The 26,701-nt window shown below is 48.5% G+C and overlaps 11 protein-coding genes across 11 annotated transcripts; 5 read left to right on the forward strand and 6 right to left on the reverse strand.

Annotated features, from left to right (window-relative positions):
- Window positions 1-201: 201 nt before the first annotated feature.
- On the reverse strand, window positions 202-1,125 carry FMAN_12650 (uncharacterized protein; the record flags this gene model as incomplete). Its single annotated transcript, XM_041823116.1, has 1 exon — window positions 202-1,125. One exon carries the CDS (start codon window positions 1,123-1,125, stop codon window positions 202-204), a length of 924 nt encoding a protein of 307 aa, XP_041688729.1.
- An 827-nt stretch (window positions 1,126-1,952) lies between these two features.
- On the reverse strand, window positions 1,953-2,827 carry FMAN_12651 (uncharacterized protein; the record flags this gene model as incomplete). The annotated part of the gene is made up of 3 exons (XM_041823117.1): window positions 1,953-2,445; window positions 2,494-2,646; window positions 2,694-2,827. The coding sequence occupies 3 exons, from the start codon at window positions 2,825-2,827 to the stop codon at window positions 1,953-1,955; spliced, it is 780 nt and encodes a 259-aa protein (XP_041688730.1).
- A 635-nt stretch (window positions 2,828-3,462) lies between these two features.
- On the reverse strand, window positions 3,463-4,327 carry FMAN_12652 (uncharacterized protein; the record flags this gene model as incomplete). The annotated part of the gene is made up of 2 exons (XM_041823118.1): window positions 3,463-4,077; window positions 4,130-4,327. The coding sequence occupies 2 exons, from the start codon at window positions 4,325-4,327 to the stop codon at window positions 3,463-3,465; spliced, it is 813 nt and encodes a 270-aa protein (XP_041688731.1).
- A 1,098-nt stretch (window positions 4,328-5,425) lies between these two features.
- Window positions 5,426-6,154, forward strand: FMAN_12653 (uncharacterized protein; the record flags this gene model as incomplete). The annotated part of the gene is made up of 1 exon (XM_041823119.1): window positions 5,426-6,154. The coding sequence occupies one exon, from the start codon at window positions 5,426-5,428 to the stop codon at window positions 6,152-6,154; it is 729 nt and encodes a 242-aa protein (XP_041688732.1).
- A 1,381-nt stretch (window positions 6,155-7,535) lies between these two features.
- FMAN_12654 (uncharacterized protein) lies at window positions 7,536-9,842 on the forward strand (the record flags this gene model as incomplete). The annotated part of the gene is made up of 1 exon (XM_041823120.1): window positions 7,536-9,842. One exon carries the CDS (start codon window positions 7,536-7,538, stop codon window positions 9,840-9,842), a length of 2,307 nt encoding a protein of 768 aa, XP_041688733.1.
- Window positions 9,843-11,756: 1,914 nt separating this feature from the next.
- FMAN_12655 (uncharacterized protein) lies at window positions 11,757-13,046 on the forward strand (the record flags this gene model as incomplete). The annotated part of the gene is made up of 3 exons (XM_041823121.1): window positions 11,757-11,957; window positions 12,050-12,405; window positions 12,458-13,046. 3 exons carry the CDS (start codon window positions 11,757-11,759, stop codon window positions 13,044-13,046), a joined length of 1,146 nt encoding a protein of 381 aa, XP_041688734.1.
- A 1,038-nt stretch (window positions 13,047-14,084) lies between these two features.
- On the forward strand, window positions 14,085-14,927 carry FMAN_12656 (uncharacterized protein; the record flags this gene model as incomplete). Its single annotated transcript, XM_041823123.1, has 2 exons — window positions 14,085-14,675; window positions 14,736-14,927. The coding sequence occupies 2 exons, from the start codon at window positions 14,085-14,087 to the stop codon at window positions 14,925-14,927; spliced, it is 783 nt and encodes a 260-aa protein (XP_041688735.1).
- A 195-nt stretch (window positions 14,928-15,122) lies between these two features.
- FMAN_12657 (uncharacterized protein) lies at window positions 15,123-18,095 on the reverse strand (the record flags this gene model as incomplete). The annotated part of the gene is made up of 2 exons (XM_041823124.1): window positions 15,123-15,733; window positions 15,782-18,095. 2 exons carry the CDS (start codon window positions 18,093-18,095, stop codon window positions 15,123-15,125), a joined length of 2,925 nt encoding a protein of 974 aa, XP_041688736.1.
- Window positions 18,096-18,856: 761 nt separating this feature from the next.
- On the reverse strand, window positions 18,857-20,314 carry FMAN_12658 (uncharacterized protein; the record flags this gene model as incomplete). The annotated part of the gene is made up of 2 exons (XM_041823125.1): window positions 18,857-19,287; window positions 19,417-20,314. 2 exons carry the CDS (start codon window positions 20,312-20,314, stop codon window positions 18,857-18,859), a joined length of 1,329 nt encoding a protein of 442 aa, XP_041688737.1.
- A 983-nt stretch (window positions 20,315-21,297) lies between these two features.
- On the forward strand, window positions 21,298-22,085 carry FMAN_12659 (uncharacterized protein; the record flags this gene model as incomplete). Its single annotated transcript, XM_041823126.1, has 3 exons — window positions 21,298-21,477; window positions 21,530-21,629; window positions 21,679-22,085. The coding sequence occupies 3 exons, from the start codon at window positions 21,298-21,300 to the stop codon at window positions 22,083-22,085; spliced, it is 687 nt and encodes a 228-aa protein (XP_041688738.1).
- An 86-nt stretch (window positions 22,086-22,171) lies between these two features.
- Window positions 22,172-25,180, reverse strand: FMAN_12660 (putative DNA ligase; the record flags this gene model as incomplete). Its single annotated transcript, XM_041823127.1, has 2 exons — window positions 22,172-25,043; window positions 25,098-25,180. 2 exons carry the CDS (start codon window positions 25,178-25,180, stop codon window positions 22,172-22,174), a joined length of 2,955 nt encoding a protein of 984 aa, XP_041688739.1.
- Between the last annotated feature and the right edge of the window lie 1,521 nt (window positions 25,181-26,701).

Below are 26,701 nucleotides of genomic sequence, written 5' to 3' on the forward strand. Positions count from 1 at the left end.
GAATTTCCACAGACCAAAACTAACGGGCTTTGTCAATTTGTTAATGGGAGAACCTGGCGTTGGGGCATTTTACCGATAGGCATGGGACCATGAGAGATTGGCTCTCTTCACGAGCTACTCTGAAGGACGAGTTATCACTGAGTGTAGGCTTGAATACACGTCTTGGACTTGTCTCTGTACTCGCAGATTATACCCAAAAAACTAGCTTAGCTTCACTTCAACGATCTTTGCTGGCTCTGTCTTTCCATCCACAGGCACTGCATTTGCTCCAGAAGTCGAAATGTACAGAACTCTCTCGTCCTCACCAAACACGCATGCTGTTGAGCCTGCAACATCAAAGGCCTTTGCTTCGCCCGCCACCACCACAGCCTCTCCGCCAGTAGCGGGGACTCGTACTACCGTGTTGGATATGTTGGTGCACATGTACATGGTCCCGTCGCGAGCTAGAGCGAAATCATCCGCGACAAGTCCCGTGGCAAGCGTTTCAACGGGACCTGCAGCCTGGACTTGTTGCGTAACGGGTACACGGTATACACAGAAACGGCTTGTCGTTGTGTAATAGACGTAAGTTTGCTCTGCGAAACGATGGACTTTGATACCATTGAGGCCAACTTGAAAAGGGGCATCAGCTGGAATTGTAAATGTGTCGTCTTCCAAGGCAATATTGTATGATCCTGTGGCAACACTGAGCTTGTATACTTTGCCATAGAGGCAATCTGTGACGAGTGTAGTGTTTTCATCCCATGTAGCTATGCCGTTGATCATGCCAATCTCAGGCATATCGGCTATCTTAGTCACCTTTGCCTGTTCGCCAGCGAGATCTGCGACCCAGATACTCCATGATCCTGGCTTGGGCTTGGCACCTCCGATCATATCAAATGAGCCTGCAGCTACCGCAAAGACATCAGGTTTGATACAACAGATGCCCGTGAGTGCCGGGTTCGGGATGTGATCTGGAAGGGGGATGCGTAGGATATTGGAGCCAGTTGATTTCTCAGGATCAATCTCCCAGACCTCAGGGACATCAAGTCGAGTTGCCAAGATAGTTCCCCTTGGTCTGAGACTGATGTTCTCAAACCACGTTGGCTGGGAGTTGAGTTGGAAAATAGTTCTAGTATTGGACATGTTTTCAGTTTTATGTCGTGAACAGCTTCTAGAAGTTCTAGCTCGTTCAGCCTATCGTATCTTTAAATATTGAGTTGCTGCATGTTGCAATTGCCTTTGCTTATCCGCTGGGTAAACAGGTTGCCACACGTCTTATTACACAGTCAGCCCAAGTAAGACCTACGCGTAAGATGCAGGATTGATCACCATCGGTGGATATCAATTAACAATGACAGGAATATTTCCTTCAGGAGTCAACATAGCTTCCATAGTAATGAAGCCGGATATCGTTTGAAGAGCAGAGGATTATCACGGGCAGGATGCATATGTATAGACCTCCATTCATACTGAGCCTTGACAGTCACGGCGAATGGGTTCTTCCCCAGGTCTGTATTTACAGTCAATTGTTGCTACTCTCCTTCCTCTGACTAGTCAAGGAAACTCAAATTGTAATACTCTGGATGACGAGAATCTGACATAAATGGATCTGGAAGGATTGGCAAGCTCTCGTTGCTGACCCAAATCATTTGTATGGCCAAGAACTACGTGTCTTGCAACCCTTGGTGAGTAGTTTAGTCCTAATGCTCGTTATCTGTGATGAAATTGAATCCTTGTTTGATGGTGACTAGATAGATGGCATGGAGTTTGGAGACAGGGTTATATTTAACAGATCCATTGACCATCCAACGTATACATGTATTGGTTCAAACCAAAGAGTATTTCATTGTCCTAGTGTCAATAAACGGCTCAATTTATACATCACTTGTCCTGAATAGCTCATCACAATTCATTCTGCAGGTTGGTAAACCTCGATAGGGCTCACAGCGAGCAATCCTCTTCCTACTAATCTAAGCGAATCTAAGTCTCTGAGTGAATCTGAAGTTCTGCTCACACCAAGCTTCGAGTTCCTTTCCATCGAAACGAGCTGAACCAGCCTCGTACACCACATCTCCATCGTTAAAGACACAGACATAAGACTTTCCATCAGCCACATTCAATGCCAGTGCATTGATAGAGACCTCCTGGTACTGCTTCTGGCCTAAAACCGGCTCCAGGTTGGCATATTGACCCTTGAGGTCGAATCTGAAGCGAGAGTCCCGATACTGCGCAACCCAAGCGTCACCAACACCAAGCCAAAGACTGTCTACCGCAGACCGAACGGCGTCAGATGTCACTTGTAAGCCTTGACGGACAATCTCATGAGGGAGCTCCCATTTCTCAGTTCCATCGTCTACACGAGTGTAGAAAGTCTTATTAGGACCGAGGTATAGGAATGATGGCCGTTCGACATCATGTTCTGTGTAAAGATCTGTGATCTCCCCATAATCCTCAAGCTCAGAACTGTCTGTTTTTGGTGGTCAGCCAAGTCAATGGCAACAAAAGGGATACCACTTGCTTTTTGCGGCAATATTCCCTCCGGTATAACGACGACATTGGAAGAAGTGAGGATCGGGACCAAGAATGATGTATGCAGTCTTGTCCAGCCCCTTTCGATGATCAAAGTCAAGTTTTGGCTGACCTCCCATCCCTCTATGAACTCGTCTTCCTCGCACGTCAGCAGGTATGATACTCTCAGTCTGTTGACTCACCCGTAACTTCTCGCTGGGCCACTGAAGAAGTAGCTCTCTCCTGCGAGGCTTACGGTGGCGGTTTCATGCGAGAAGTCTTCTCGCTGTGTTGGCCGACCGATAGAGGTACCGGGAATAGAATAGCTAGAGGACATCTTGTAAGGTTGTTACCCAGTAACTGAGTTGCAAGCCGGTTGGAACATCATGGGGAAATGGCCAGTATTTATAGACTTGCCGTGGTAGATATGCTAGTAAATGTTTTTGCCGTTGAATGCGGCACCTACTGCTTTTCTTGTTTCATGAGGCTAGAGAATGGCTTTGCTACAGTCACAATGGTACTACAAGCGGCCTGTCAGACTCAAACGAGTTGTGAAAGGACCGACTGTGTCTGAATAGGGGCATATCGTGGGCGTCTTGATTTGGCGAGGTATCTCGTGTTTGCCGAGTGCATTTGCACGCCATAACTCCATTAACGCGTTGCAAACATTTTCTAAACTGGTCCGTTCGATCTTTGTGATGTGATTAAATTTGTTTTGATTTTCTGTAGCAAGCAAGAATCGGCTTCCAGAGGGTATCGATGCAAACACGCTCCTATACGCTGGGTATTTGTAACACATAGTTGTGCTCAAACCACCACCTCGCCACCCAACCTGTTTTCATTATCACAAAGAGACGTTTCGAAAGATCTGCACTAGCTACAGTCTCCGGATGGCTCCATGCCTACGTGTGTATAGCCAACAAACATGAAATTCTGGTTATGTCCCCAATCAAGCATTAGCAATCTTGTACCTCAGGTAGGTAAAAACTTCTGCGAATCCTTCTCTTGCTGGGCAAAGGATTGCGAGAAAGCTGCCAAACCGGCAACAATGCCAGCGGCCATGAAAAGAACCGAAATGATAGCCCAGATGACACCCCAGCACTGCGATGAGCCACCATATCGTTTTGCAAAAACACTCGCGTCGGACTCGTTGACTTTGCGCAGGATCAAGTCGTCGCAAATATCCCACACGCTGTACAAGGAAGACATGACCCCAATGAATAGGACGACGAAGCGCAGCGCTTGGGCGTGTTCGATGAACCAGCAAGCGATGAGAAGCGCAACGGCGAGCAGAACAGTCACGATGGTAAGCCAATCACGCTTCCCCCACCAGAGCGTTAGCAGGAAGCAAACGCCGAGCACGATACTCGCGATTTTGCTGGCGACGATGTTGAATCCGCAGAAGATGAGTAGTGCGCCGATGATAGAAGAACCGAGATAGCCAGCGGGAAGCGTCAGGGCTTGACTGCCGCCGTAGAAATGTGTCACGCCACCTTCGTTCGGATCAAGACTGATTGACTTGACACGGCCACCTGTGAGGAGAGCAATAAAGGCGTGACCAAACTCGTGAAAGGCGATGACTAGCATCTGCGCATGTCAGTAGCCGACTTGGTGATTGTTTGGTATTAGGGTTACATACTTTGAAGGGCCAGAGGACCATGCGGACGTAGGGGACGTTCCATAGGATAGCTATAACCACAACATAGACACCGATGATGCCCAATGTGACTTGCTGAGTGTGAGTAGGGTTCTGGAGGTCGCGTCTGGCCAGGGTGTTGATGGTGTTTTCCGCTACATATCCCAAAGCCAGCGATGAGGGATCCGGGTGCGGAGCCATGTTGATATCTTTGACGGTCTGAGACTCGTTATCGAAGCGGGTTTACGGGTGAGAACCTAATTGCGACTAGTTGAAGGGACCTATTGGGCAGTGGTGTTTACTCGAATCGCAAAGTCAATAAACGAAAGAGAGGATTCTGAAGCAATGGAAAGCGAGTAAAGTCAGGGTGTGATTGAGAAAGACAGATTTTTATCAAGCCAACTTCCCCTCCATTGATTGACATTTGGCAGCCGACGCCTCGTAAGCCGCCGCTTCACGGCTTCTCTTGGCTTGAATTCAATTCCTTGGTGTTGACGCGGCATTCCGGGGCGGAGCTGAAACAGCGCCTTGCTCTAGAATGTGGCTGGAAATGGCCGTCATTGGCTGGTATTAATAGGGGACGGGGTTGCTAGGGAACACCCTGGAAATACTCCATTAAAACTTTGACTTGGCGACGTCATCTGCCTTTGAAAGAGTGCACACGACCTTGAATCAAGACGATCAAGGGTCCTTTCAGAAGTCGGCGATTAATGTTTATTTATTCGCGGACAATTGGACCCCTGTTCCTATTTTCTTTCTACAATTGATTCTAGACTAGGCCCGAGTCACGCTAGAATCATGCTATAAGAAAATGACTGCTCAATTTGGTGATATCTTCCTGAGCATCAGGTATATCCAATCATCTCATCATTCATGGGAGACCGCTCCATTGACGCGCGCTTCATGAGACGTGCAGGTACACAATACAGTGGCCAGCTATCAAGTCTCCTATCATGGCATTGTTCTTGAAGAGTTCTATACAATGATCATGGCCATCATGACAATAGCGGCAAGCAGTACCAGTCTCTAATTGTGAACTTGCCCATTCCATTTAGCTAGCATTCATCTTTTTCACCGAGAAAAAAACCATCAACATGAAGCTTCCAACTCCTTCTATTGCCCCATCTACCACTGCCAACAGTCTCAGTTCTGTGGACCCAGATAACGAACCAACAACCAGGATTTGTGCAAAAAAAAAAAAACATATTGTCATGATACCGCAGAGCAAGGACCTTGCTGACCTCAGTCGATAACTCAGCTAAGCGGCTCTACTAAACAGAAAATACCACGTTAAAAGCCATGGCATCCGCACCACAGATCCCACCCATACCGATCTTCCCAAGCATCTTCCAAACCACACACAGCGTCTTGGCCTTTATGATGGCCTCCGATTTCGAGAAACAGAGCTACTGGCACAAGCGCTTCTCGTCAGAAAAAGCCTTCGAATGGCTTCTTCCGTCGGCTGATTTCATGCCGCTGGTCAAGCCTGTTCTCGACCGGCTTGACCCGGCCACGGCCCGCATCCTCCACATCGGCTTCGGGACAAGCGACCTGCAAAATCATTTCCGGTCACGGGGCTTCCGCGATATTCTCAACGTCGACTATGAACCACTCGCTATTGATCGGGGCCGCGATCTCGAAGAGCAAGCTTTTGGAGACATTCAAATGCGATATGATGTGCAAGACGCTACGCAGCTAGATCTGTGCGAGAAGTTTGATCTTATTGTTGACAAGAGTACGGTTGATGCGATTTCATGTGGTGGAGAGATGGCGCTGCGGCGGATGGCTGCTGGTATCAAGCGTTGTCTTGCAGATGGTGGCGTTTGGATCTCGTTCAGCTATTCAGCCTACCGATTTGACCTGGGTGACTTGCCGTTTGACGTTGAGGTCCTTGCCAAAGTCTTGACCCAGAAAACATTGCCGAATGATCCAGATATATATCACTGGTGTTATCTTCTTCGGCCGAAACCAGATACAGCTCCGGGTTCACCTATAAGTACGGACGACAGCCCTGCGGGAGAAGGCTGAGACGATAGTGTGCTTTTCAAACGAAAAATGACTATATAATGTATTGCACAGATGGAGTTCCGTTGTATAGAATGCTCAACTTGAACCTGAGGTGCGCCAGCTTGCTGGATAAGTTCTTTTGCCTCCTTAATTGGACAATCCGCGGTTCTTAGACCTTCTTCCCCGTATATAGATATTATTGATAATATGATTAATTAAAGCTTGACACCATTTTTCGGAATGCTTATAAACTAGTTCACTAAGAGTTCGACTGAACTTCATCCTCGACTCAAGGGTAGCCATTCTCTCTACTGGTTGTATGGCCAGGCGACAGAATCCACGTCACCGTGACAATCAAGAAAACATAACTTCTTCCGATTTGTAGCCCTTCTTGGTAGACATGAAGAAAGAAGTAGGCTCTCAGACTGCATATGTAAAAATCTCTCGGGTATTTATATGTTAGGTCTAATGCTGGAACACTGAGACCTGGGCACCACTTCTAAGTTCAATTGTTTAGGTGTGCTGAAGCAAGATATGTGTATGTATCGAGAGCTATTTAGACCGACAAGAAGGATTTTTGAATCATAATAGGAGGGTTTGCTTAACCTAGGGCTTTATTCTTCCTGCAATCGAAAACTTTGCTATATCTGGATGACTTTTGGGCAACATAACGAACCCCATGTTAGCTTCGATATCAGATACATATAAGGCGATCTGAACAATATAATAAAATCGGTGACCGGATTAATAATTTCACCAGAAACTCTTTCTCGAAGAGTTTATTTGAGTCAAGATCCAATCATCGCTAGGTAGGACCTAGGATATGCTCCAGATTGGGAAACCTTCTCAAACGTGCTCATTCCGTGCCAAGACCACAGGCATTCCCAGCTCAACGGTCTCAACCAGCATAAACGAGCCTATCAGGCCATTGATGACAGACACTTACACTTAAGAGAGCATGCATTTGTTAGCTAGAGAGCGGGATGGTGGCATTAAATCTGAGTTAATTTTATGCTTATCGTGACTACCTGCAGAAGCAGACACCACCAACATGAACAATGTCGATCCTGAGAGGGGTCGACAAACTTTAGGTCAAGAGTTTAATAACTCCCAAGCGAATGAAAAAACTTTCCTTATATTAAAGCTTCAATCATTCTAATCTGACTTTGTACTTTCAGGGTTGAACTTTGGGCATCCTAGTTATCCCAGCCAGTTCACAGAAACCAGACCCAGATCATTTATTCCCCTCCACTTCAATTTGAGCAAGATAGACCCCTAGAGCCAAGACAAAACTTGCTCACCGTGGCGTGTTATCACCCCAGCTCACATCTACTCGCAAAGACTTAAGATTCTCGATGCCCACCTCGGTGTACCCAAATTGTAGGATCACATCCCAATAGCTATGTCTCCGTCAAAGCGAGTGGCTCTAGCAGCCCTCTTAGCACTATGTGCCACCGGCGTCCAAGCCGATGGCACAGGCCTCATTGGCTGGGGGAAGACAATGTATAACCCAACATGCTCCTTCGCCTGTCGACAAGTTATCCGAAAACAACAACTCTCCTGTACTCCAACCGAGTCGACCGAGAATCATGGGACAGCGCATAATCCCGTCACAACACCGCCCGATTGTTTTGTGGAAGACCATGTCTTTCTTAAGACTATGGCTCTTTGCATAGACACATACTGTCCCCTCGCAGGGAATCCTTCTATGAGTCTAATCAAAGACTATTGGGCATCGCATCTTGGAACAGGAACTATTGGAAAATATGACTATGTCCCGGTCATGTCATTTGAAGATGCTTTGAGTGCCGCCAGGGAAGACGAATCGATGGCTTCCCATAACACAAATTCGACGTCTGGCCACAATAGTGGTAGCCATCATAAAAAGAGAACTGCTCTTTTCCCGCGCCATGGTGGCCACGATACATCTTCTCACGAAGGTCTAGTAATCTTCAATGTGTCGAGTCCCTTGCCCGTCACTGCTGGCGGAACAGAGCCTCTTAACGAGACCAGCTTCATCGGCCCTGAGGACTGGCAACTCCAGTATAACTATCTCTATGACTTTGAGGCCAACGAGGCTAGCCATACAACGGTGACTCTCACCATCACTCTCGTGGCCATCTTCCTCCCGGCGATCCTCTCACTGTTGAGATTCATACCTGGCCTGACCAAGAGCCGAGGATGGGCTTACTGGCAATCATTTCTGGTTGTCCCAGCGGTGTTTGGTAAGCGACATCGTGAGCCAACTGTCGCTGGCAATGTTCCCAACAGTGGACAAGCACTCTATATCGCCTTGATCAGCGTTCTTAACATCCTACTCTGGCTCGGACCATATACGGTCCATCAACCTCAGGCTGGTTTTGCCTCCCTCAAGATGCAGACAATCAGCGTCGTTGGTAACCGAGCAGGTGACATGGCAATGGGTAACGTTGTGGCATTGTTCCTATTTTCAGCTCGCAACAACATTCTTCTTTATTTCACGGACTGGAGCCATAGTACATATCTCCTGCTGCATAGATGGCTTGGATACTGGGCTATCTTCCATACAATCGTTCACTCTGCCATGCTTCTCGCAAACTATGTCATCCAAGGCACCTACGAAGAAGAATTGGTACGCGAGTACTGGATCTGGGGTATTGTAGGAACAGTAGCAGTGTGTGCGATAGTACCCTGCTCGCTGCTGCCAGTCAGGCAGAAGATGTACGAGTTCTTCCTCGGGTCGCACATAATATTAGCCCTCCTCTTCATTATTGGATACTACTACCATATCTGGTATCTTTATGAGTACAACTGGGGCTACGAAATCTTTGCATTCGTGGCTGGGGGTATTTGGGGTCTCGAACATGTCGTTCGACTAGTTCGCATGGCTTGGCAAGGTAATCGAAAGGCAACGATTTCGACCATTTCAGACGCTGACGGGGAGTACATCCGAATCGAGATTGATGGAAAGCCTCTGGAAAGTGGTGTTGCGTATCTTGCTTTCCCTACACTTTCGTGGCGTTTCTGGGAGACTCACCCCTTTTCCGTCGCACATTCTGGCTCGTTGACTAGTGAAAACAGCCATCAGCCATTGACAACTGGTGCCAAAGAAGAAAGTGTGGCAATCTCACCTAGTTCTGAGACAGATGCTGAAAAGGCTGTTAATATCAATCAGAACACTTCAGTTGTTAGCGCAACTGAGGGGAGATCTACCGTCTTCTATGCTCGGGTCCGAACGAGCATGACCAAGAAACTCGCATCACGGGTGTCTGGGCAGCAGTCTGAAGCACTTCAACTTCGGGTGATCGTTGAAGGACCCTACCATCATTCTGGCGATTTTTCACCTCAACTTTCACGCTGCAAAGATATTTTGGTTATTGCAGGGGGTGTTGGCATTACAGCCTGTCTCCCATATCTTCGGCAAGGCGCTTCAGGCAATACAAAACTTTTCTGGTCGAGCCGCAAGAAAGGTCTAGTTACAGCCATAACACCAGCTCTTGCTGATCTGCCAAGGAGTGTACAGGTCGAAACGGTTGTGGGGGAGCGTTTGGATCTTAGGGGCATCTTGACTCAAGAACTGATTGGAGCGCCAGACGATGGTGCGCTGGCGATTGTCATGTGTGGACCTCCCAGTATGTCTGATGAAGTGCGTAGAGACATTGTTGAGATTGTGAGGAGCAACGCCTTATGCCGGGCCTATGTGCTCTTGGATGAGGCTTATTCTTGGTAGTTCTGGTGGTGGAATGTCACTCAATCAAACAATCAAGATGACGATCTGCCCACTTCACGTAACTTGTACACTAAATGGTCCTGAATCAGAAGTGTTCATCGCTATAAGACTAGATGTCTTATGTAAATCGATCTTCATTTCATCATTTATTATTACCATGTTGCCAACATCATGCCCAAGCTGGCGGGACTCAGCTAGACTAGCCGTTATGAGGAACGCGGACCGAGCGGATATATCTACTTGAACTCTATTCAGAGACGTTCTCGTTTCAAGATGAACTTCTAGATCAAGCTAGATTATTCTGTGTCGCATTGACCTGTTTTTGACGTAAACGTCAATTTCGGCATCGATAGTCGGAAACCTTGAGTTGCACGTAGTCTAGTATGCTCTATAAAAGTTCCTCAGACTACCACCGTAAGCTATCGATGGGTGAATTTCCCATGTGGGATGTTCTCGTAATCAGCATCGTATACTCAACTGAAGAGGTCAGCATTTGCCTGTAATTGGTTCTGTGGTCAGCAAGGTCACGTTGGAGATCACGAGTGCGGCGTTGATCCGAGCGAATAATTGACAAATACCAAGAGTTAGATATGCCAGGTTCAGGTCCAGTTCCAGAGGCAGAGTTCTCACGTTTTACCCCTGGCAGCTGCATCCTTGACGTCCGATGACTTGAAGCTTGGCCCTGCAGAGAAGGACAGTAAGGTAGGTGATGGTTTTGACATGCGGTGGCGTTAGTAACAGCGCTCTGGAACCTCCTGTATATGAGACCACCTGCCTAATGTGTATTTTTCTTTATCATAATTAGGTATGCGTGGCGTTGAATAGGTTATAAGGCTTGGGCCCGAGTGACCAAATAACCACATGGCATCAAAGTATGTGTAACACGACTTGACATGCAGATTGATTGATTGATTGATAGTTGAGGGAGGGAGCTGGTTAGAGTTCCCCGATACTAAGTTAGACGTTGGATCTACGCCATAAAAAGCAAACAACAGAATTTTTCTGATGTACCTACATATAAGATCTGTGTTATACGCCAACAGCTGTCAGAACGACAACCAATGATTCAAAGACCCAACGTAAAAAACGGACCGACCTCACCCAAACCTGTTGAGCCAGCTGCGAAACAAGTGCAGTTTCCAGTGCCCGTTGGCTCAAAGCCCTGGCCCTGCCCTCAGTGCCCTGCTACTCGGCTGTGACATCCCAGCCTCCGATCGTTCAATGATAATCGACTCTTTGAGGTAAAAAGCCTCGGCTGCTCTGTGGATCTGCTCCGCCCGGAAGCCAAACCTCGAATAGCCTAAGGCCCTAGAGCCCCCCTCGGCCCCAGCGTTAGCCCCGGCAGCTTGGTCCAGAGGAGGTAATTGAATGTCAAAATGCGTGGGTTTCCCCCGAAGCCCGGACGCCATTTCCATTTCTTTAGTGCCTGTCTAGCCTGTCTCTCACTGAAAGAAGCCCTTACCTAGGCCCCTGCTCTGGAGATTTTTTTTTCTTCAAGCCGCTAAACTAGGCCCCCCTGGCTCTTGCATTCGACCACTGACGATGGCGTCTTCTAGCGTAAGCCCTCCCATTCCCTTCTGTAAGCCATTAGCCATCACCAGGAACCCGCCGTCACGCGAGGCCGTACCTAGGCTCGCAAGCAAGGTACGGTATAATCCACTCTTGGGTCTTGGCTTGGGTTCTTGGGCTTAACGACGAGGATCTCAAGGGTGTCAAGTTGCCTTTTACGGTTCCATGCGTGGAGGCGGGTCGACGCGGAGGCGAACGGCGAACCGTCCGTCTCTTCTATCAGCTCACTAGAATAGTTATAATCATGCTCCCTCTTCTTCTGACACCCGCTGCCGCGGGCCTCTCTCTTCCTGATCGTCTTGTGCATTTGATTTGATTTCACGATACCAGTGACTGACTGACAATATGCGCAATCCACCGCCAGAGGTGGTGGCCTCATGGCCCCCGCCAAACTATGTCAACCCCGTTCATCGTGGGCCTACACTGCTCATTGTCGAGGTCACTATCATGTCTGTGGCTATCCTGACACTCATGGCCCGTTTGTACGTCCGCATATTCAAGGTCAACAAGCATGGACTCGATGACTGGCTGATGCTGGCTGCCATGGTAAATATCCCTCCCAATCCAACCCAGCCCAACCTCGGCTGCATGTGCAACCCACGAAGATCATCTCCAATGCTGACTTGTGGGACTTCCAGGTGTTTGGTATTGGTGTCACTGTATGTGTCATTCTCGCAGCTCAGCTCTACGGCTGGAATATCCATGTCTGGGATCTCAAGAAGTCTCAGGCGGAAAATGGTCGAAAGGTTTCACTCGCTGCTCAGACACTCTTTCTATTTTCCTCGGGCCTGGCAAAGAACTCTATCCTCGTCTCGTATCTCCGTATTGCCCCGGCCAAGTCTTGGCTTCGTCGTTTGACTTATGCCTCACTGATTCTTGTCACCTCACTCATCTTCATTTTCCTTATTGTTCTTTGGACGCAATGCAACCCAACCTCTGCATACTGGAAGCTGGACGGAGGTGACAGTTGCCGTCCTGAGGGACCCAGTGTACTGTAAGTCACTATCTCGAGTTATTCCTGATAATCACTGACGATATGTCTTTAGGAGCCAAGCCATTACCACTGTCATCACTGATCTTCTTGTCTGCGCCCTTCCTCTACAAACACTCTTCCACCTAAAACTACCTTTCTCCCAACGAATGGCCCTCATCGTCGTCTTCTCTCTCGGCCTCATCGTTGTCTTCGCAGCCTCTATGCGCGCATACTATACCCATTATGTTACCGATGAAACCTACGATGTCACCTGGCAGGGCTTCCACCTTTGGATCTGGACAGCCGTAGAGGCCAACCTTGGAGTTATCTGCGGCAGTATACCAGCACTTCGACCCCTATTCCGAAACATGTTCCGATCCAAGAGCAGCAGCTACTACAACAAGACCAACTCTCACGCTTACCCACCCGGCACAGCTCCAGGAGTCGTCACAGTCGTCACCAGCCCCAAGAAGAACTCACGAAACTGGACCGATAGTTTACAACGAAATTCCAAGGGGGTCAGGATACAAGACGACCATATCGATATTGAAGGGGGATACAACGATGCTAGACGACAAAAGAGCTCAGATAGCGGAGCGTCGTCACTCGAGATGGACACGTGGCCACCAAGACCACAACCTAGATCTTGGCCTACAAATTGACGAGGCATGATAATTTGACATAGTTTGGCGTTCTTGAAACTTGGGTGGGATTTGGATAAGCTTTACGAAGCAGGAATGGGCATCATGGACGAAGGTCTAGGCTTCAAAAAAAGGATTCAAACAGAACTTTGCTATACTTAGCACGACATGATTAAACACTTTTCGTTTTGCCCAAATATTTCTCTCTGCTGCAAAGCTGAATGACATCCACGTCTACCGTTGAGTGCAGAGAAGACGAATCTGCCCATAGGTGACGAAAAGAGGCAGCTTCTTCTGGAACCTGGCTGTATACTTCTCTAGCCAATTGACATTCCACGACCACGTGAATTTTCATTAGCTGAAAGTCAAATTGCATTGGTAAAGCTTGATTGTGTTAGACCTCAAGCCCCCGAATGCCAAGAAACCGGAGATTTTGTCCTTGTAGCGATGGGGTTATCTTGTGAAGACAGCCTGGGTCAGGTATTCATTCCCGGCTATAGCCTCTACGCTGGCAACACGAGATCAATTAAGTTACTCAGTATGATAAATGGGCAAAGGGAGACTTGGCATCATACGACATGTGAAGCAAACAGTGACATCAAAACTACTGACGTTTTGTACATGATCTCATGTTGAGCTCCGACCCCGCCTATTCCATTCATCTCCACTCGTTCCGTGCCGTGCCGTCCGGCTCCAGCTCCGGATCCTACATTGCTATTCTCGGCCGAGTATGACACAATGTGAATGAGCAGTAAGTATCAGTAGAGGAGCCAGAAAGGACGCATCGCCGTAATTACGACCGACCTTGAATAACAATGCATATTAAAACAATGCTTACATCATCTTGACACAAAGGATTGATTATTGCATGCATCGAGAGGCTGGACCCCACTCCTCCGCAGCCGATCCCGCATCCCGCTCCGATGCAGGTGAGCTTCCTTCCATCCTTCCTTGAGACCGTCGTATTTATGGAACATCATTCCTCTGAGGACTCCAGCTCTCCTGTCCTCACTTGCGTCCTCTAACTCTCACACCATCACCTAAACAAGCATCATCACCATGTCTCAGCCAGATCCCAAGCGTGTCAAAACCGATGACGATGCTCCCTATGAGCTCATCTACTGGCCAGTCATCCCCGGTCGCGGCGAATTCGTCCGCCTCGTGTTCGAAGAAGCTGGTGTTCCCTACTCAGACGTTGCACAGAACATAGAGAAGGGCATGAACGCTGTCAAGAGTCTCACTTCTACAGACAACATCGGCAATGAGCATAACCCGCCGGCGCTAGCTCCCCCAGCTCTCAAGCACGGCGATCTTCTCATTTCACAGACGCCTAATATTCTTCTATACGTCGCTCCAAGGGTTGGTCTGGCGCCCAAAGAAGGAAACGGCGTGTACCATCTCAATGAGATTGTTTTGACAATCCTGGATGGTCTTGTAAATGAACTCCATGATACCCATCACCCTATCGCTATTAGTCTCTACTATGAGGACCAAAAGGAGGAGTCCAAGAAGAAGTCTGGATATTTCATCAAGGAGCGCCTCCCCAAGTATTTCAAGTACATGCAGCGAGTGCTTGACGCCAAAACCAGTGGTGAGGGGCCATGGTTATATGGCGACAGCTTGACCTATGCAGACCTCGTACTTTTCCAGGTGAGTGACACTTACACAATGTCCATCAAATTCTCCTTCGAGTGGCTGACAACCCATCAGGCTGTTGATGGCACCAAGTATGCCTTTCCCAAGTCTACTGAGGCTTTGAAGAAGTCTGGTGAATACGATGGCGTTTTCAAGTTATACGACGCGGTTAAGGAGAGACCCAACATTAGCAAATATCTTCAGAGTGACAGGCGCAGGAAGTACTCGGAGGGGATCTGGCGATATTACCCTGAGTTGGAGGAATAGGCAAAATCAAATATTCACTCCTCAGACAGGAAAGTTAACCCATCACATTCACGTCGAAGAAGCCCAAAATTGTACCATATTTTTATTGCCTAAAGAAACTCCAGGATGCTCCATATAATTCCCAAGTTACCATTCCATTTTCCCAGCCCAGAACCGTGTATTGTATGACCTCCCAGTTCGTAATGTCTTCATAAATCATGATCGATGTCCGTAATATCCTGTATCAATGCTGTCATGCCTGACTTGGATATTATCTTTCCTCCGCTGCGCCACCGAAGGATCAACGCCCAGCGTATGATCATCCCACTCTACAGCAGGTCTCTTCTCACCCGTTCGCGTTGTCAGCTCTCCATATAAGTATGTGCCTCCCAATTCTCGAATACGCTGCTTACGCTCTTCACCGTCCATGTCCGCCATGCCACTAAAGTGATCTACCATGTTGCTCTCGCTCACGTAGTACATGGCTCCAGCGATCGAGCGAGGATCTACCGGCATATCAGGCCAGCGGATAATGAAGCTGAGGAGTATGGTGATTGCCATCAGAGCCAGAACGCCAACCGAAAGTCGAGCGCAGATATCGTGTGAGACTCGCACTTGTGATAGCGAGTAAGGTATGTTGGCAAGAAGAATAGGCATGAACTCGGAGAAAATGGCCATTAAAGCGACCAGACCAGGAAATATTTGTCCATGCTTGATTGCAGACCAGAAACCGGAGAAAGGGTTCGTGGGTCTCGTGAGCAAGACTGAGTTGGATGCCGACTGGGGACCATGCGACATGACCTGATATGGCACAACCATAGCGATAGCTTCATAGAATTAGCCCAAGGCTCGAGAGTAATATCGAGGAAACTTACTGATGAAGAAGGCTGTCCAGCTAAAGGAGATAATAACCCCGAAGGCGGCAAACAAGAATCGAACACCAAAAGTCTGACTGTTCATGAAGTTCTTGAAGGAAGATGACTTGTCAAGTGTAAGATGGTAGTATAGCAGAAACACCATCAACCCAAGCAGGAACAGCAGAAACACCAAACGCCACGCGAGGCCGAGCATGAGGAATGGGTTTCTTCGCCCCTTTCTGACTGCCTGCGCGTCCACAGAACTAGACTCTGAAAACGGATGATTACGTTGAAGGTTCTCCCCCGCGTCGTCGTAGAGAACAATGCCGTATTCAGTCTGCCCTGCACGGTTCTCAAAGAATCCAAAACCGTATCGCTTTTCTGCCATCTCTTTTTCTATTCTTCGCTCAGAGTCTTGCTGCGGTCTGATATCTCTGTTTGAAGCCAGCGATGCAACTCCTGCAACACTCCAGGGGTTTGCGTACACTCCAGTGTGAAAATTTCGGAGGAAGAATATTAAGCCGCAGAGTAGCAAGACCATCAGACCTAAAACTGCAAGGAGGATGCGTGACGATAATGGTGACACACCCAAGGCTGGAGCACAGCCCTCATAAGCGTTGATTTTGCACTGGCCATGCATCTTGAAACCAACAGCTTCGACTGCCAGAGGCGTCAGAAGTGCCGAGAACAAAACAATCAGCATCGTGATGAAAGGCACAGGATGACCATCCACAAGACCATTGAAGGGCTCTACAATTCCTGCCCAGCCACCGAAGTGAAGATTCATCGACTCTGGTCCCATAGCTCCGTCGACCCGGTTCAAAGCGTGGAAGGGCTGAAAGAGTTGGGCGTTGTAGTCAATGACTCGTGCAGGTATCGACAGCATAACTGCGAGGATAGGAGGAAGAAATTTGCCAAGGAAGTACTTCCCAGCATCGAGCTCATATACTGTAACCACAGTCTTGACCACTCCCCCGGTTGCTCCAGCTTCTGATGCATCATCGGTGGCAGTGGGAGCAATCGTGGTGGTCTTTTCGTAGGTTCTCGTTTTCCCCTTGATTGTCGATATGATCGTGGAAGAATCTGTTCGTTCCGATGTTATCGTCTTGAGTTTGTCGGTTGATTTGGTAGATATGATTGTCGTAGGTGCAGCAGACTTCGTAATCGTTGCCAACGAGGCGGCCTTAGTTGAGATTACTTGGTTAGTCGTGAGCAGTCCGTCAACTCCAGTCTCGACTACATCGACAGTGGTCTCGAAAGCTTCGATCTCGCTGACAAATGTTTCGCCCTCCTGAGAAACAACTACCTCAACCGTCTCGATATCCTTGACCTTGGTGACATAGGTTGTCGGGTCCAGCTTCTCGACTTTCTTCACGGTGTGGTCGTCTTCGACAGTCACGACATCAATAACCGTGGGCTTCGCCTTTTCTGTCGGCTTGGGCTTGCCAATAGGCTTCTGATCTGTGTAAACAGAAGTAATAGTGATTTTGCCATATGAGACATAGGTACTCGCCGATGCGGTCGTTTCTCCAACACTTTCGTATTGAGTAGGAGCCGCCTCGGTAATGACATGCGACAGAGTCTTTGTCTCGCCATCCTCTACGATGGTTGTGTAGATAGTCTCGGTCCTATCTCCATCCAGAGTAGATGTGTATGTGGTGACCGCACCAGGAAGCGAATAAGCCTGGGTAATCGTTACAGCTTCCGTGTAGCTGATGGTACCGGGGGCAGCAGAATCAGAGCCTGAGGGATAGACGACCGAGTAGCCCACACTGATACTGGTGAAGACGGATTTTGTTGCCTCTCCTGGCCTGGTTGTGACGACCTCGGTGACGACCTTTGTTGGGATCACGGTATAGTCTACGCTCGTCATGGTCGTGCCGTCCTTTACGGTCGTGGTAAGGTCCCAGTGCGTACTATACTCCGTGGTCTCGATCGTCGTGGTATATTTGCCTGTCGTGCCTGGTACAGTAACGACAGTAGACACGTCGCTCACGATGTAAGTTGTTGCGAGTATTGTTTGCTTTGCAACTTCAGGAGTCATTACTGCATCGTCTCGTGGGAAATTGGGGTTGGCATTGTTGCGTTTCTTGTGGATGATCTTTGCTGTCCCATCTGAGTTTGGCATTTCTATCAGGGCCCAGACGACCATTCCCATGACAGCCAAGAGAAAGGCGATCTGGCCGATGATGAAATACCATCTTAGAGCTGTAGGGCGATAAAATGTCCTTTTCTTGCCCGAGGGGAATTTCTCTGAACTGGTGTCCCAGGATACATCGTCTGTGGCTTGGGGCTCATAGCGCGCGTTGACACCAGCCTGGTGGGAGTACATGGCGATGGTGACTCTGGAACCCGCCTTTGGGACACGTAAGGAGTGAATAGACTATTGTCGAGACATGGAGGAAATAAGCCACTATTTACTGCAGAAATCAATCGGGAATGGATGGGAAGACCAAGCAATATAGACTCCCACTTATTACCAAGGGCAGCCCAGCCTCAAGATATTATATGCATATCTAAAAACAGACCAACAACACCTAGCACAGCCCGGTAGGACTCAGGGACCCCCAATGATAATCGTTTACCGCTGCGAATATAAAACAGAGTGGCGCCCACCCAGGTATAGGGCTGAATCCCGTAGCAGGGGTTGATCCTCTCTGGCCTCCACCATTGGTCTAGCCTGAGACAAAGCTGCGAAGCTAAGGATCGAGAACAAGGATGCGGCTGAGGTGAGCAGAGGTGCCAAGCCTAGAATATCCACCAACTGCCGGACGGACGCTCCTCAATTGGGAGCCTCCTTTCATTGTTCCATCTGTCGTGACCATCAAGGACCTAGTTGTCGTCAGTGAGGCTGCGAGGTTCGTTATGTTCTAAGAATCGTTGTCAGGGTTGCTTTCATCATCCCCACATCATCTTGGCCATACAAGATCACTCCCATGAAGGAATGGTCATGTGGAATCCTAGGACTATCAGCACTTGGCTTTCTTCTTGGTATAGCCGTGTTTTCTTGACTTCCTCCGCATAAGAGATGCCCGCCTCTCTAACTCGTGTCTTTAATAAAGGAGCGGCCAACTGCATCTTGTGTATTCGTCTCTAGACTGTGCATAGCAATTTGCTGTACCCATCACTCCATCGTAACCCGCCCATGATAGCGATCATCAATACTAGAGCCGTCACAACACTGGCCGTGCCATAAATCCATGCACTTCGCCGTCTCAGAGTGCTAAGTTCAGCAACCCACGTTGAAATGGTTGTCAAACATCCACAGAAACCATCTTCCATGCCCTCCAGCACCTGGCAACCGATGACTCCGCCAACCGGCACGTGTGCGAGATCCCACGACATGCCTAGGATCACAGTACCAAATACATTGGCAGTGAATGTTCCCAGAGGGAACGTTTTCATCTTTCCATTAAGGTAGAGAGACAGATAGAAGCGTAGTAGACAACCCAATGGTCCAAAGATCAGCGCGAAAAGGGCTTGACCACGCCAGGCATTATGCAGTGGGAATATGGCAAGAAGTACTGCACCAAGCCAGCAGCCCCAGCCAAGAAGCACGCCCAAAGGATCAAGCACCCGTCGACTCAACGAGAAGGGGATCGATGGCGTGACGCGCTCGAGGCCAATAGCCAGATGGGCACCTAGGAACAAACCAGAAAGTGATAACGATACAGTGGTGATGATGACGGCCAGCATTGCCATGAAGGAATAACCGCCATTGCGACTCGTCGGCGACTCTGACCACCCAGGCGTCTTTAGCTCATTGGACAAGGCCAAGAATACGTCCTTGATAAAACTCGAAAACGTCGTGAAACTCCCGCAGAAGCCCGTTGCCATCCCGATGTACAGAGGAATCGTCTTCTTGGTCGCAAGATGCGCTCGCTTTGCTGCGTCTAAATCCACATCAATCTGCTGACTTGAACCAGATCCATTGGCTTCATCTTTTTGCTTTTGCTTGACCCGCTTGATAGCTTCGTCATAGGTCGGAGTTCCCCACTCGTTGCGGAAGAGCTTGCGATCCTCCGCGAGAAATCCCATAACAATACTTCCACTGAAATTGGCCCATATCGTGTTGAAGATAACGGGAGTGCCACTATAGCGCGTCAACGCAGTCAAGCCCAGACGCGCTAATACTCCAAGGATCGCAAATAGCACGAGATACGAATGCGTGTAAAGGCTTGTGAGCAGTTCTGACGTCTTCTTCTGCCCTGCCTCTTGTGGTATAGGCTCTGGTTCGACGGGGGTATTAGAACGGACAAAGTTGGCGTGTCCTCGCGGTTGGCCTTGGGTAGGACATGGCGAGAGCTCTTGTAGCGGAGGAACAGGCTCTGTCTCATCGAGGTTGCTGTAATCTTGTGGAACGTCGTATGTACCGGGATCGTATCGCTCTGCCCGCGTTGCCGATTGAGCTGTTGTTTTGGTGGTTTCGCCCGGGGTCTCCCTTTGAATCGGTTGCTGGGTTATATCGCCGAGCTCAGCATAGTCGTTTGGCGCATTGTACGCTCCAGAACTCGATTGTCGCTTCTGAGCGGCCGAATAATCGTCAGCCATGGTTTGATCGTCGCGTTATCGTTGAAGTATTCGAACATTCAGTCACTTGAAGTCAGAGATCGCAACGTGCTATGGCGACGCAGTTTGTGGTAACAAGACATTTTATTTGGATGGAAGAAGTTCTTGCTGTTGTTAAATTACGATGTCTAAGGTTTGATGATATAGTTTGTGGCTAGATTCGTCGGATATGACGGCATTAAAGGAAAGAAACATCCCGAGCTCTGCCACATGGAAAGGATGAGTACCTATTGTGGAGGCGTTTGCTGTGGAGTCTCTTTGAGTTGGGAGGAGAGCAGAGAGCAAGGGTTATATAAGAAAGAGATAACAAGGACGGGACAAGACACGGCTGATAGAGAAAACAGGACGATGGAATTTCATCTTGGCCAATGAGATCCAATTGATGCCCGAGCAAGTATTTGCTAAAAGCAAACATGAATATCTCACTAAATGTTGAGTCTTCACCGCGTTTCAATGTAGCTCCTCGCTCCTATCACTGATAGCGGTGAGCTCCGTCTTATCTTATCGCACCCCGCCCTCCTCCGAGCATTCCCCTGTAGCTTAAGCTCTAACCCCGCCGACATACGCTACCGCCCGCCTCGACTATCATTGATTGTCCTTGTGATCTCTCTTGGAAAGACGATTGGATCAGGTATCCAATCTCACGTAGTACCAACAAACTGATAAACAGGTACTGTACTGTGCAGCTAAGCACAGTTACAGGTACAGACAGGTACAGTGCTCAACGTGTCTCCAAGCAAAATACCTTGCCTTACACTGCCTGCTTGTTTGCTTCTCTCGCTCGCTCGCTCGCTCACATACAAAACCCCCCTCCTCTCCTTTCTCTTTCTCTTTCTTTCTCTCTTCTCCTTCTTCTCTCTCCTTGGCTTCGTCCCAGCATCTCATCTCGTCTTGTGATGCTTCATCGTCTCCTCGTAGATTCTTTACTTTGGTGAAATAATCCGTGCATTCGTGCTTGACTCATAATGTCTTCGTTGCCTTCAAACGTCCATGTCTCCCAGCACCCGTGTCTACGGGCAAAGCTGAGCCAGCTTCGCTCAAAGACCAACAGTCCTAGAGACGTTAAATCACTGATTCATGAGATTTCTCTGATTGTCTCTTGTGAAGCTCTTGCTTCGTCTCTGGAAGCTACGGAAGGAACTCAGGTATGAAGCATAATGCCATGAGCACTCTCGGAGCTTCACTAACCACGATCAGGATGAGACGCCTTTAGGCTTCCAGTTCACTTCCACAACAGTCCAACCAAGTACCATGTGTCTGGTTCCCATTCTGCGATCAGGCCTTGGAATGGTAGACGGTTAGTTCAGTCGCTGCTTCGCTCATACCGTCTAAACTGACCTCTCCAGCCGTGCAAACCATGCTCCCTATCCCAGTTCCAGTTCATCACCTGGGCATGTACCGTGAGCCTTCAACTCTCGACCCAGTCGAGTACTACAACAACCTTCCCCAGCAAATCCCGGGTGACTCCTCCAGTAGCAGTGCTAGTAGTCTTGCTATCTTGGTCGATCCTGTTATTGCAACCGGTGGAACCTGCGCCGCCGCTATCCAGACGCTTCGTGAATGGGGTGCAAAGAGAATCATCGTCCTCGCTGTTATTGGAGCTGACGAGGGTGTTCAGAGAGTCGCTGCCGAGTGGCCCGAGGGATGCGAGATTTGGATTGCAGCAGTGGACAAGGAGTTGACCAAGGATGGTATGCTGAAGCCTGGTCTGGGAGATGTTGGTGATAGGCTGTTCTTGACTATCGGCAAATGAGTGCGCTTTACGGGCTTTTGGGCGTTGTATTCTCATTGCATTAACATATAGTTTAGATAGTATACACCATAAGTACCCCATGTTCCTCAAGGAATCATAAACTGCTCCTCGTCAAGCAATGTGCTCTCGTTCCAGCACTCATCAATCCATTTCCCTGTCACTAATCTTGGTTGCACGCGCCTTGAGCTCAGTTCCTTTCGTACCATATCAGCGGCCTCTCCCACTTGCATCGGGTCGTCGCCCTCGATCACCACATGCGTCACAGACAGATCATTGGTGTCATCTGTAACATTACCCCCGCCGTACTTGACAAGGTGCTTTAGCCTCGAAATCTTGTTGTCGCCAGCTTCCACGGCATGAAACAGCACCACGCAACGTCGGAAGGTAAAGCTCCTCAATCGTCCCAAGTCTTTCCCGTGTTCCTCAAGCTGTTGGAGAAATTCATCCTTGTCAAAGTGCGTGCCGTCCTCAATCTTAGGCATGTCGTGCATTAGCTCTCTGAGTTCTTCGAGTGAAAGATCCCGCGCGTAGCTGTCCCCAAACTGATCTGTGTTATCTTCTGCCGCTTGGTGTAATGCATCAGTAGCGTGAAACAAATGCGGAGGTTCAAATGGCAAAAGAAACGCCCCTAGTTCCTGTTCAAGGCAATCTCTTATCCATTTGGGGCGGATAATGTCAACAGCTCCTCCTTTAATGAGGCTCGCCACCTTTACCACCTTCTTGTCGGCTATCAGAACCATGTTGCTCCCTGGTACGGCTCGTTGCAAGACTTTGCCACCATTCTCCTTGATGATGGTCTCAAGCTGAGACTTGGTCTTTTTATAAGGCCGGAGTGCCTCTGAAAGCACGCAGAAGTCTAGTCCCTTGAAAAGGTTTGTCATCTCTCCCTTGAACTCAGGTACAATCGCGTCTTCTCCAGCAATGATCAACTCTCTCTTCACTCGCTTGGGGTGGCGCCGCTTCCTGTCCTCAACCGTCATCGCCTTCTCCTTTGACTCTTCATCAACTCGCTCCTTCAACTCCTGGAACTCTTCAAGGGAGAGGGCTGTGTCCCAGGTTCGGTCCAGGCGAAGTCTTCTGAATCGTGGGAATCTTAGTGTGAAGCCTCGGGCAAATTGATCTGAAGGTCCAACACTGGCTGCCTTGACAGAAACAATTACAGAGTCTTTAGGACGGATCCAGACATCTGGTCTCTCATACTGTCTAAGCTCTCCTCCTCCAAGTTCGATGTACTTGGAGGGTGGATTCTTCTGATCCCACTCAATCCACTTGCCTTCTGTTCGATGCCGAATTTCTGCATAGTCTTCTGCACGGAAACCGCCCCCGACCTTGAAGAAACTGAAGCATTTCTCGGGGTTGGCGCCAGCTTGGATATGATTCTGCGTAACACGCAGTCCACAAAGAAAGCTTGATAGCATGCCACCCCGCTTCCCTGAACCATAGTAGCCACCAATAATGACACAGTCGAGGGACTCGCCAAACTCGGACATGTATTCAGGTTTGACCTTGAGCCAGTCATCATTTCGACTGTTGAGACGGTACATAGATCGCGGGTTCTTCAACACAAGGCCCTCAGAAGCATTAGCGACAACCTCACGGAGAAGAGGCTCTATTGCGTCGGCACGCGTTGCCTTTTCGTAACTGTGAATTTCAAGTCGGCGATGGACAGGCTTGATAGCCTTTTCCAAAGCTCGGCGTCGATCCCGCAGGGTATATTGTGTTAGAGGTTTGTTGTTCAGGTAAAGGATATCAAAGACGCGGAACAATGGCCGGTGGCCAGCTGAGTCTGTATCAGACCTATTCTTCTGTTCCGAAAGCGCAGCTGTTTTGAGGGTGCCAAAAGGTACTATCTTGTCGACACCCATATCCCAGGTGATCATTTCGCCGTCTAGGATCAAGTTTTTCACTCCAGATGCAAATGCGTTTTTCAAATGTCTGGTTAGACTTGAGTTTTCGTCTTGAAGACCATCGCCATAGAGATAGGTGTAATCTTTGGCCTTCCGTGACCAAAAACAGAACCTTTTGCCGCCTGGGTGGCTCTTGTCTTGGACCATATGGACTTGCATACGCTCACCGTCCAACTTTTCCTCGATCCAGAATTCGGTGTCTTCCTCGGTTGGCCGCAGAAGAGCGATCATTTTGTCAAATGATGAAGGCATCTGAAATTGTGCGAGCTGTGGCTGGAAACATTGCATCAAGGCAACACCAGTTTCCTCCTGCTCAAGGCGGGTTTCTGGGTCATGCAGCTCCCAGCAAACACGTCTTAGACTTGAGGACACACTAAATAGAGCATCTCCGTCTGGATGCCACAAGTCAAGGAAAGTCTTCTCCGTGGCCCCGACTTTCATCTGCTTGAGGACGATCCGAATGAGCCACATGAGCTCTTCTGAATTCATGCGATTGTAGAAAGTCTCAAAGACTCGCAGATTCTCTGCCTCTCCTGCTGAAGCAGCGAGTTTGTCAAGCTGCTCATTGACTTCTGCAATGGTCATGTTCCCAACATCGGTGCGCATCGGCCGCTTCGAGATGACTTCAAAGCATCGTCCTGCGAAGTCACCCGCCAGGCGCGACGCAGTTGTCTGACCTGGTAGCTTCCAATGCAACAGGTTGTAGCCATCTTCGGAATTTTTGTCGATTTTCATAAGCTTGACGAGTAACTTTCCAATTGTGTTTTCTTTGAGCCCATAAACTCCACGGTCACGGTCTTTGTCTGGCAGGATCAGGCGCAAAGCGGGATAGAAATCAGGGCCAACTTCTTTGCGCCATCGAGTGATGAATCGCTCAATGATGTGCCGACGCTGCTCATGAGGAGAAAGCTTATTCACACCACGGAAACCCTTTCTAGGGCCTGCACCAGTGGCATTCTGCTTCTTGTTCTCATTGAGGGGGTTGAAGACTTCTCGAAACAGTTCCGAGAAGATGAGCGTCTTTGAGTGATTCTTTGGCCGATTCGGAAACCTTGCGCAAGGTCAGTATGAGGATAGAATTCTTGAAGGATTATGAATTGCTCACTTTTCCTCGATCTCTTCGCGGGTCATGCCCACGATGCCATATTGGATCTCGTCTTCATGCTGTGCCTCATCAGTATGCGACATGATGTTTTGTTTACTCTAGGTAGCTGTAAGTTGGGGCGGTTGGAAAGTAGCGATGTATGGAGAAGGCAGTCTCGAAACTGCGACGATGATTATGAAGAAGAAGTGTGCAATAAATCATCCAAATTGGATGCGTTATGTTTTCTTTCAAACAAAGAGATGTGCCATTTTCTTTGTTCAACTGCTCAAGTCAGATTAACCTGGGCGTGAGTGAGTTATGGCCTGGGCAGAAGCTCCAACTGGGGCAGAAGGTGGTTGCTGCCTGTAGGTAACTTCACTAGGCTACAGAGGCAAATGAGAGGCCCAAGCTTACCTACCCTGTAATCCTCGTTATGTCAGCACCTGAATCTGAATCTTCTCTCAGCATGATCACAACAGGTGAGACGGAACATTGAACTATGATTTACTACACTCTGGTAACCCCAAACGCCTTTATTAATTAAATTGGAAAGGAGAGGACCCTCTAAAAGCTACCTCATGATAGTCGAGGGGGATGGTGCTAGAAGCGGCATCGGGGTTTTGTGGTTTGAGAATGCGGCGTTGGCCCTTGTGCTATGCATTGACAAAAGACAGGACGTTGACCACTTCACAGAATGGTATTTATTGTTTGATGATAATTTCGGGAAGGAGCTATTGAGGGACGTTCAATAAGAAGATAAGGTAATTAGTGGGTTTCTGTAATACTAGAAAGGCTCAATAAGAAGCGTGTAAATCTCTTGTTATATTTATAAGTTTGGAAGCGTCTAACTTGAGTTTCAGAAGTTGACCTACTAACCTTTCGTTTAGTTGTCTTCGTAAAAAGTGCTCTGTTGTTGGCCTTTCCATCAGATTTTGTGTTTTGAAGCCAACTTGACATCGTGACCTATTGATGCAGTGCTACTGGCTACTTTTCCCGAACCATGTATTTGTACATAAACTGTGCTGAAATGATTCGGTGGTCCTTGCAGTCTCTGAAACCGTTGTGTCTGCAGATTATTGTTTCGGGTCTCTTGGAGACTCATGATGAAATAATTCCATTGATACACAAATGGATAAAATGAGGGCGTGTTCGACTCTTGATTTATTCTGTGTTGTTCTGTGCCGAGACGGAAAAATGTGGATATGAAGCTTGTTATAAAAGCTTGGCCTTGGAGTATGAGACTGCTCATCGGCGATTGGCGTGGAGATTCATCGTGAGAGATCTCGGGACGTCATGAAGGACGATGGCATTCTTCGATGGACCAGGGACGGATAATCGGCTTCAGCCCATCAAAGTCTGGACCTTTAGAACACACTAATAAAAGGTCGGGCTATTCGACAGTGGCTACGATATACGAGTTAAATGTTTGCCCGAATCCAATCCAATGCTCTAGGCCATAGGTTGAGAAACAACCCCGTACTCCCCCTAAACCGACCACTGAAATTGGTGCTGACGGGCTGAACTTCCCCTGCATCACAACGCCGCGGCGCATCCATGAGGAATCGAGCACCCTTGAATTTATTTTTATGCGAGTCTCAGGTAACTCGAACTGGACCTGACCCTTT

Source organism: Fusarium mangiferae (genome assembly GCF_900044065.1).
Source record: "Fusarium mangiferae strain MRC7560 genome assembly, contig: FMAN_scaffold015, whole genome shotgun sequence".
NCBI lineage: Eukaryota > Fungi > Ascomycota > Sordariomycetes > Hypocreales > Nectriaceae > Fusarium > Fusarium mangiferae.